The sequence below is a fragment of the Vicia villosa genome, unplaced genomic scaffold (genome assembly GCF_029867415.1).
Source record: "Vicia villosa cultivar HV-30 ecotype Madison, WI unplaced genomic scaffold, Vvil1.0 ctg.000680F_1_1, whole genome shotgun sequence".
In the NCBI taxonomy this organism is placed as follows: domain Eukaryota; kingdom Viridiplantae; phylum Streptophyta; class Magnoliopsida; order Fabales; family Fabaceae; genus Vicia; species Vicia villosa.
This window is the reverse complement of record NW_026705304.1, coordinates 1-10,599: the sequence shown is the minus strand read 5'-3', so window position 1 is coordinate 10,599 and position 10,599 is coordinate 1. Positions and strand designations below refer to the sequence as shown.

The window sequence follows — 10,599 nt, the reverse complement described above, 5'->3', positions numbered from 1 at the left end:
GCAGGACCGTATCTTGACGATGTTGGATCGGTCGGTGGGTTATTCTCATTGATGATGTTGGTACCACATGCATAGTCTCAATTCATTCATATGCATGATTTTCATGACATGATTGAATGTGTTTTCAGTGTTATGAATTAATGATGTGTTGGTTGTGTGTTGTTGAATTGCCTGAATATAATACAATTGGGTGAATAATATAACTATGATGTGTTATTATTTATGACGCAATAATATTTGTTAATTATGATGAGACTCACCCTTACATGTTGTCATTTTCAGATTGAGGATAACGGCTTTTGACTTGGTGATGATTAGATCATGAGTCAGTGTGTTTAGTTTAGCGTCAGGTGTCATACTCTGATATTGTAACACTAGGGAACGCAAGTTTTGAGTTTATGTTTTTATTACTCTATTTGTTTCATTTTGAGTTTTTAGGATATAGTTTTCAAAGATGTTGAACTTATTCGTATGATTGATTTTCCGCTGTGTTAACACGAGTTATCATGTATTATGATGAATTTCCTTAGTGAATGCATGACAATGACATATGATGTTTATTTTTAAATTGAATTGTGACACCCTTATTTCATGTTACTCTGAAATATTGATTTAAATTGCTGCGGGGTTTAGAAGGGTGTTACAATAGTGGTATCAGAGCATAGTCGGTCGTTGTAACCAGAATCTTAGTGTCAGTCTTCCCTGTGTATGCGACTAGTATGAGTTAACATGCCGATACTTTTGTTCTGACTAAATTGTTTGTGATTTAAGTAGAGCAATGGCTGGAAGAGGTGGAAGAAACGATGATGCAATTGTTGAGGATTTGGGGATGACTGCTGGCGTGCTGGGAGGAAATGCCAATGGTGCTGGGATTGGTGTGAACAGACAATTGGCAGAATTTCAAAGGAACGACCCTTAGTTGTTCAAAGGTACTCACGACCCTGAAGGCGCTCAGATGTGGCTGAAGGAAATCGAGAGGATTTTCAGAGTGATTGACTGTGCTGAAAACTTGAAGGTGAGGTATGGTACTCACATGTTATCTGAGGAAGTTGATGACTGGTGGATTGCTACCAAGACAGAGCTGGATACTGATGAGATAGAAATCACTTGGGTTGTGTTCAAGAGGTAATTTATAAGGAAATACTTTCCTGAGGATGTTCGGGGAAGGAAGGAGATTGAGTTTATGGAGCTGAAGCAAGACAATATGACAGTTCCAGGGTACGCTGCCAATTTTGTAGAGTTGGCAAAGTATTACACTCCTTACATCAATGATGAGGCAGGTGAATTTTTGAAATGCATCAAATTCGAGAATGGTCTCCGTGATGACATCAAGCATGGTATCAGGTATCAAAGGATTTGACGGTTTGCTGACTTGGTTGACTGTAGAAGAATATTTGAAGAAGATAATATCACGATGAAGTCATCTCACTCTCGCGAGTTGGTTGACCGAAAAGGTAAGAAGCATATGGGTAGAGGTAAGCCATATGGTAGAGGTAAAGCTGTTGATAGGAATAAGCCTAGTGGGGGAGACTCCAGTGCGTTTGTCAGATGCTACAACTGTGGTGAGATTGGACATCGTAAGAATGACTGCAAGCTTGATCGGAAGAAATGTTTCAAGTGTGACAAAGTGGCCCATATTACTGCTGATTGTAAGAAGAAGGTTGTGACTTGCTACAACTGTGGTGAAGAAGGTCACATTAGCCCACAATGTACTAATCCAAAAAAGAACTAATCTGGAGGAAAGGTTTTTTCTTTGACAGGGACGTGTTTCATTCATGACACACCTTTTGTTGAAATTATTGATACTGGGGAAACTCACTCTTTTATTTCTTTGGATTGTGCTAAGAGATTGAATTTAGAAATATTTTACATAAATGGAAGTATGTGTCGCGGGCGAAAAATCGTTTTGTTCCTCTTTTTTGTGGATGAGACACCTGATGCCTTCTTTGGGCTCGAGTGCTCATAAAAAATGATTTTTCTTTGTTTCGACCAAACTTTTTATTATTTCCAAAAGAGGAAAAGGAAAAAAGCTGCAATAACCTAAAAGTGGGGGGAGAGATCTTGGGTAAGAGGGTTGGTTATACGAAGGGAAGGTATTAGCACCCAACGTATCTATAGTACTCTATAGGTTTCTTTGCTTTGTTTTTCATTCCATTCTTGTTATGGTGGAGGTTCTGTTGTGAAATAGGTGGGACCTAAGGTGTTTGTTTGATTATGCTCGCAAAGATCATCGCAATCCTCTGCATACATATCCCTTAGAGGGAATCAGAGCATCTGTAGCTCGGGGTCTACGGGTGCTAAGGTTTGAATGGTTTTTTGTGTTTTGTTTTGTTTTGCTCGCCAAGGATCGACCTTGTGCCTACGTATTCTCAAAGGTATGTTGAGAAAGTCAGAGCAATCGTAGTTCCCACTTATGCTAGTGGAAGCAAAGGAAAATAGACAAATGTCGTCTAAATGCTAGATGTATCTAATCTATATCATCACATACATCTGTTTGTTTTTGTTGGAAAATCTTTTCATTGTAAGCCCGGGGCCATGCCACTTAGGGTGCTTAGAATGATAAAGATGTTTTTGTGTTTAACCAGCCTTGTGGCAAAAGTTTCAATGAAGTCAGCCTTGTGACAAAAACTTTGATTAATCAGCCAGCCTTGTGGCAAAAGTTTCAATGAAGTCAGCCTTGTGACAAAAACTTTGATTAATCATCCAGTACGGTGGTAAAACATTTTGATTGATTAGCCAGCCTTGTGGCAAAAAGTTTGATTGATTGATTGATTGTTTGTGATGATATAAAAGAGATACTCCTAGCATAGAGATGAAAAATGTCTAATCTCCTAGGGTATTTGATTTGGATATTGGGGATGCTTATAAGAAGCCCGTGGGTCCTTGTACGAAGCCCAAGAGGAGGCTATCCGAGGGTCCTTGCATTGTAAGCCCAAGAGGAGGCTATGGGAGGGACAATCCAGGGTCCTTGCATTGTAAGCCCAAGAGGAGGCTATGGGAGGGTCACTCGTTTGTACAAAGCCCAAGGGGAGGCATGGTATAGTTGGTTTGAGCTCTTAGAGCGATTTCACCGGGAAACCATACTCTATGTCCTAACCTAAACTAGTGGAGATTCTTTGCACGAAGCCCAATAGGAGGCTATGGGGAACCTAGTGTTGTACTAAGTTGAATAAGCATATAACACAATCACAAGTATGAACAAGTACAAACAAACATGAACAAGTACATGAACAGTTATATATGACAGAGTGTGTGTATATAATGGAGTTTATGAAGGAAATATACCTGTAAGCATGCTCCATTTGTATATATAGGGGCTCGGGACTCATACTCGAGGAGAGGTCCACTTGAATTTATTCAAAGCTATGTAAACAGGTATTTACAAAAAGGGCTTGGGACTTATACCTACGTGGAGGCCCGTGGTATATTTTTGGGAAGATTTAAGGAAACCTTCATTTTTGGTTTGTTATTCAAAGTTAAAAAGTCAAACTGATCGAGGTATGTGCAAAAAGGTGTATGTACAAAAAGGTGTATGTACAAAAAGGCGTACAATGAAATACCTAATTTCATGTACTGGAATGGGTATGTACGAAAGGGCTCGGGACTTATACCTACATGGAGGCCCATGGTATATTGAAAAGTTTTGTTTCTTTGGAGTTTTGTTGCTTTGAAAATGATTTGAAAATTGTTTGAAAATTGTTTATTTTGAAGAAGTTTTATTGTTTTGAAGAATGTTTTGAAAACTGTACAAAAAGAAAAGAAATGGGACTTACACTCTCTAATATTCGAGAGGCCCCTGTTTTATTTTCATAAAACAGGGTGGATGGTTTGAAAAAGATGTGTGATTTGTTGTTAAAAAAAACTGTTTTGAAGTTTCGGAAAAAGTTTTCTGTTTAAAAAAAAACTGTACAAAGAAAAAGAAAAGGGACTTATACTCTCTAATATTCGAGAGGCCCCTGTTTTATTTACAAAACATGGTTGATTGTTTTTATTTACAGACGCGTCGTTTGAAAAACTGTTTGAAAGTTTGTTTTGAAAGAAAGTTTATTTATTTTGAATAAAAAGACTGTGTAAAAAGAAAAAGGAGTGGGTCTTATACTCTCTAATATTCGAGAGGCCCCACTGTTTTGAAAAAAACAATGGAATGATTTGAAAGTGAATTGATTATTGTTGTGAAAACAGTTGATTGAAAATGAAGTTGAATTGATGAAAACAGACTAGTAATCCATTTCTGCAGTTATGGAGTTTTAGGCTTACCTCGAAGAATGAGAAAATTGGATTTCTGAGTTTGAGGTGTTACCGTGATCCTCAAGTGGTATGCTTGGAATAAATTAGGATTTAAACAAATGTTAAGCATCCACACCAGCAGAAAAGAACGTCGGATAAGCTCACAGTTTACAACATTCCATGATCATCCAGTAATTATTTATGGACTCCTACAGCAAATGGAAGACCAAACAAAACAGACAAATCCAAAAGACAACAGAGAAATAATCTCGAAGTCTCGGATGAAGTGAGAAAATTCAAATAACATGTGCAAAATAACCAAATAGAAATTTAAATGATTAACTACACAAAAATAAAAGAAAATATCAAATTCAAAGTAGAAATTTATTCTAATAAAAGATATTTTTTTTGTGATTTTTTGTGAAAGAAGAAAATAATTAGAAAAAACATAAAACTATTATGCATCTAATATATTTTTGTTGTTTTTTTTTTATGAGAAGAAAATAATTAGAAACATAAATAAAAATATGTATCTAATATATATTTTTTGGAGTTTTTTAATAAGGATTAGAAAAGAAAAACTAAAATCCTATATTTAAAAATAAAAATACTAAGTCTCTTTTTTATGCAAACAATTAAAAGAAATAGTTAATAAAAAAACTAAGTAATTGGGCCAGAGGTGTGAAAATCGGATTGGGGGTGTGCAGGCCCAAGACTGAATTGAAATAAAAAAATAAATAAAACTGGGCCGGACCGGGTCGGGTCAGATGGAACCCGGATCCGCCCTTTACCAACATTGTGAAGGGGTGGGTTTGAAAACCCTAAGAAAAACAAAAGAGTGGAGGCAGCGCTCCTCACTCTCATTCTCACGCTTCTGAAGAAAAAACAAACTTAGAAAAAAATCAAAATCTCTCCCCGGTTGCTCGTTTTTCCTCTCTGAAATTTCTTTATCTATCTCACGAAAACAACAATGGCAGCCCCTCCCCTCTCGGTTTCGCTCTCTCGCGGTGGCCTTACTCTCACTGTGAATGATAATAACAACAAGGAAGTTTCTGATTCGTGGAGCTCTCTCTCGATTTATCTCGCTCTCACTCTCGCGGAACAACAACAACAACAATGAAGTTCTCTTGTTCTTTTTGCTCTAGGCTCCTTCCTGAACAACAACAACAATGGTTTTTCTCTCTTGTTGCAAACCTCAACAAGATTCGACAGTAGAAGGTATGATTCTCACTATCTCTATTTTTTTTTGATTTATACATATGAGTTCGAAGTTCATATGAACATCGGTTCTGGATTTCGTTTTCAACAATTTCAAATTTAAATGATGACCGACATGAAATTTATGCAATTTAACGGTAGGAACTCGACTCAGTGCAGTAAAGGGAATAAGCTAGCAGCAACATTTCTAGCAGGAAGTGAAAAGAACATACCTGGCCGAACCAATTCCGGTGACGATTCTTTGATAGGTACGAACTTGGCTCTCCTTTGTTCTGTCTGCTTCTGGAAAATTGATGCACTCCCTGTTATTGAATTGATGCGCTTTCGAATCTTCGAATATGTCGCTGCTACTGCTCCGTTGCTATGCTGAATTTTTGTTTTTACTTACAGCAATAATAACTCAAGCTATATGTGTTTCTGGTGATTTTTATGTTACAGGAAAGCCAAAGTTTAAAGCAACAACAATATTGAGACTGAGAGTGGAGATGACTTACCTACGGCGAGGAGATTTTCGCCGGACTATCGTTGAGGTACGTCTTTAATCCTTATGCTTCTGTTTATGAATCCTGGCTGCAAGTTGTTATTGTTAGTTTGCTGAATTTTTGAATCTGAATTATTGTTGTATGCTCCTTTGATTGAAGGTGACCACCACCTCTCTTTGGATATTAGGGAGGCTTGAAGATGGACTTCAAGTTAGAACTCTCAACCAAGGTATGAAGGATTTCTTCACCCCTTTTCCAACTATGGAACTAAGAAAACTTTGGAACTTATGAGAGAAAAGAGAGAAGTGAGAAAGCAAGTAGTTAAGGTTGCTTTGGTGTGTTTTGCAATGAAGTGAGACCTTCTATTTATAGGAAAAGCTTAGGATGTGTAAGGAATTAAGAAACTTGATTGGGAGGTTATGGTCATCTCAAGAATGAGAATAAGAATAAAAATATTCTTCATGATTGCAAGGATAAGAATATATTCCTTATGTCATTATCCAAAGATATTTCTTATGATATGAATCATGCAAGTGGAAAAAATCTCTCTTTGATCCCTCTTTTTTTTGTCTTGAATCATTTTGGGCTTTTGAATATTTTATTGAACTTTTTGCTAATCTCACCCTTCTTGTTTCTTTTTCCATGTGACATGAGCATTCTTGATGAAAGCATGAAGAAATCTTGAACTTGAAGAATGAAGACTTTGAAGATTGAAGAATTCAAGAATGTCTTTGAAGTTTTATTTTTCTTTTCCTTGTAATTCCAACTTTGTATGAATGAAACTTTGTAATTCTTGAATTTTAAATAAAGTCCCTTCATTTGTAATTCATTTGTTCCATGTAAAAAAAAAATCATTTGTGAATGCTTGAATTTCTTGTTAGAACTTGAATGAAGTTACTATTCTTGAATGATCTTGAATTGAATTTGAATTCCTTTTGAATGTTGAAAATTTGAATGAACCCTTTTTTGAAAGGAATTGGTAGAATATCCTTGAAGTAGTGAACTTTTGAATTTCAAGTCTTGAAACATATTATTGCATCATGAATTTGAAATGATTTTGAACTAAAATTCTTGAATCCATGATCTTGAATCATTTTTGAAATAATTTTCCAACAATGGACATTTTCTTTGCAACTTTGATGAAATTCCCATGAATGATCAAATAATTCATATGATTCAAATCTTTACAATGAGTCAAAAAAAAAAACCATGAAATAAATTCCAAGCAAGTCTCTTAAATCAACCAATTGGCAATGGCGCATAAAAAGTGGAAAACCGCCATGAACACGAAATTATCTTGCAAAGAATGAGTGAATGAATGAACAATCCTAATTTGGTCGATTCAAAGCTTTTGAGCTTGTTGAAATGGATTTTTAAGGACCAGATGTTGATGGATGACTGTGGATCTTGAATTGAGATGTAATTTCCATTGGATATTGTCATAGGGATTATTTGAAGATGATTGAAACCTTTGATTGACTTCCTGGGGATTCTTAGGGTTTCCCAAATGTGATCCCTGATTTTAGCCCCTGATAGTTCAAAACCCTGATCTGAGGATTTGTCTGATCAATCTTTGTGTAGGAGATGTTATGAGCCAATGGATTAGGCCAAAATGATGCACTTGGGGTCTTGAGGTCATGTCCCAAGTCATTAGGTCAAATCCTGAGCAAAAGTCAGGAGTATACTGTCTTCAGTCAAAACCCTAATCTGGTTGGTTCAGAGCCTTTGAGCTTGTTGAAATGAATCTCTGAGGACCAAATGTTGATTGTTGATGAAGATGATTCATTTGAGATGAAGGGAGAACAAAACCCTAGTTGATTGTTACTTGTACTGATGAGTGGTTTCTTGATTAAACCCTGCTGAGTCACAAGTAGCAAACACAAGCTATGCAATTTGTTAGAGATGCAAATGATGCATATGCAAATGATATGAGGTGGTATCTTAGGTCAAAAATTGGGGTATGACAGATGCCCCTATTTAAGTTTCTTCAACCTGAGACATGAAGATTGAAAATCTTTATTTTGATAGGGTGGAAGAGACTTAAATATCAGAAGACGCGAATTTTGGACCTAAGATACCAAAATTGCGAATGATGCAAGGATGTCCTTACCGAGGGATATCAAGAACTGACTCCGCTGGGGAAAAGAGATCGGGAAGGATGCCTCAATCCGTTTTAGGAAGAGAATCTGTTTTTCTCTTTTTTTTCGGGAAAGCAAGTGTATGCTTCACCGGGGAATGATAGCTTTGTAAGAAAAGCTTACCTATCGACATTATCGACTATCAACAAAGGGATAGACTTGTTTAATAATGCGAAGGTGAAAGGTATGAAACTATATTACCGACTATCAGCATGGTGATAGACTTGACAAGGTAAAAAGAGTTTCAAAGGTTTGGTTAATATTACCAACTATCAGTCATTGGGATAGACATGTTTAATAATATAACCAGAACAAAAGGTTACCGACTACCAGCCTTGTGATAGTGGTTTTGAAGACATGATCAATTATCAGCCGAGTGATAAAATGATTCTGGAGACTTTGCTAGGGAAATTACTGGTTATTCAGCCTTGTGAACAGTAATGAGGCCCTGATTGTCAAATGGTCTTCATGATTGATTTCCTTGAGAGGAAAAAGCTTTTGAAAGAGACATAAGCTGCTCAGATGACGAGGCTATTGCTTATTGTCTATTTTTTCACGACTCTGTTTGAGGAATCGGAGTTTGAAATTTCTAGTAAGGACAAGGTTCTAACCAAGAATGAATTGGAAAGAGACAGTCAAACAAGACTTTGTACCCATGAGGAATGAACTCGAATGGGGATTTTCTCCTTTGTTTTGAGAGGAGAAAACTAAAGCAACCTTCTTCCACGAGGAATGATCTCAGTGGGGAACTGGAGAAAGAAGATGTTTTCTGCTTATGGGTGACAACCTACTTGGAGAGATGACACGCCCATATTTGTTTCTTTTTCTTTTCTTTATTTCTCTTTTCTTTTTTTTCTTCTTTTTTCTTTTTTGGGATAGATATATCCTGAACAAATGATTTTAAAGCATACACTGAAAAATGCAAGAATGCATAAATGATGCAAATATGTATGAATGATGAATGTCATGAATGTAGCATGCATGCTGACGAGACTGACAGACAATGAAGTATATACTGGAGAAGGACCGACGTCGCGATACAACCAGATACTTGGCAAATGTTTTTCAACACGGTGTAGATAACACAGGTGAACAATGCTGTGTGCTTTAAACTTCTCTGGGGAAGATGAGCATCTTTTCTTATTGAGAGGGAAGAACTTCTTCACTGGAGATGGAAAATCTTCGTCACTGAGGATAGGAGAGCTTCTTCACTGGGGATAGAAGAGCTTCTTCACTGGGGATAGAAGAGCTTCTTTACCTCGAGGGGTAATTGCTTCAAGAATTCTTTTTTGGGACAAGAATACCGTTGTCTCAACAATTTTTCAGGGAGAATCCTTTTGTTCATCCTATGGAGACGACTGCTGATGTTCCTTCCGTTGTTCACAACTCAAAGGAAAATTTCGCTTTTATTTTGAAAAAGAAAAGTGAAGTAAATTCATTTAAAACTTATTTTTTTCTTTTTTTTTTTTTCAAAAACGAATAACACAATTAAAGCGTCATTTTGCAAGCTAAAAGAAATTAGAGATTGCAAACAAATGGGCACAAGGCTCAAATTTATTTAATAGGATGGAAATCCGCTAAAGGCGTGATTCCATGGAGTATTTACAAAAGTTGGAAATGGTAATTATGCGGAAAAGGCTACATTGAGAGCAATAACCACTATCCCCATAACAACTTTGAGTTCCAACTGTGTTTGTCGCTTCAGATTGATAATGATTTGATCGAAGATCCTTTGATGGAAAAAGACTCCTCAGGTGACGAAGTACAGACTGATGCAGTTACTTTGTCATAAATCCCTAATTTTTGCCTAGATTGCCCTTTCAGGTTTTCAATCTACCAGGATGAATTTTTTTCTGTTTATTGTCTCTAATTTTTGCCTGGACCGCCCTTTCGGGTTTTCAGTCCACCGAGACGCTCATTTTTGCCTAAGTCGCCCTTTGCGGGTTTTCGACTTACCGAGCTGTTCTTTTTTATTTTTTTAGACAAAGTATTTCTTGACTGCATCAGCATTCACAGGATATGGGAGTTCATCACCATCCATGGTTGCAAGAGTCATGGCGCCGCCAGAAAATGTTCTTTGGACAACATACGGGCCTTCGTAATTAGGAGACCATTTGCCCCTAGAATCTGGTTGAAAAGACAAGATCTTTTTAAGCACGAGGTCACCTTCTCGAAATTCACGAGGTCGAACCTTTTTGTTGAAGGCTTGTTTCATCCTTGCTTGGTATAACTGTCCATGGCATAGAGCAGTCATACGTTTTTCTTCGATTAAGTTCAACTGATCGTATCTGCTTTGACACCATTCAGCCTCTGATAACTTAGTCTCCATGAGGACTCTCATTGATGGGATTTCAACTTCTACGGGGAGCACAGCTTCCATGCCGTATACTAGAGAAAAAGGAGTTGCCCCTGTTGAAGTACGCACTGAAGTACGGTACCCATGTAAAGCAAATGGCAGCATTTCATGCCAGTCTTTGTAAGTGACGACCATTTTATGGACGATCTTCTTAATGTTCTTGTTAGCAGCTTCAACA

The 10,599-nt window shown here is 37.0% G+C and overlaps 1 protein-coding gene across 1 annotated transcript; it reads left to right on the top strand.

Annotated features, from left to right (window-relative positions):
* The first annotated feature begins 955 nt into the window (after positions 1–955).
* LOC131630406 (uncharacterized) lies at positions 956–5,347 on the top strand. Its single transcript, XM_058901184.1, has 4 exons — positions 956–1,125; positions 1,168–1,337; positions 1,455–1,649; positions 5,205–5,347. The coding sequence occupies exons 1-4, from the start codon at positions 956–958 to the stop codon at positions 5,345–5,347; spliced, it is 678 nt and encodes a 225-aa protein (XP_058757167.1).
* The last annotated feature ends 5,252 nt before the right edge of the window (positions 5,348–10,599 follow it).

What these genes read in the sequence shown, in the direction of transcription:
- LOC131630406 (XM_058901184.1), top strand. Translation starts at nt 956, where the DNA reads ATGTGGCTGAAGGAAATCGAGAGGATTTTCAGAGTGATTGACTGTGCT. An exon ending in ACTTGGGTTGTGTTCAAGAG is followed by an intron (nt 1,126 to 1,167) that starts GTAATTTATAAG and finishes TGTTCGGGGAAG; the next exon opens with GAAGGAGATTGAGTTTATGG. An exon ending in GGCCCATATTACTGCTGATT is followed by an intron (nt 1,650 to 5,204) that starts GTAAGAAGAAGG and finishes CAACAATGGCAG; the next exon opens with CCCCTCCCCTCTCGGTTTCG.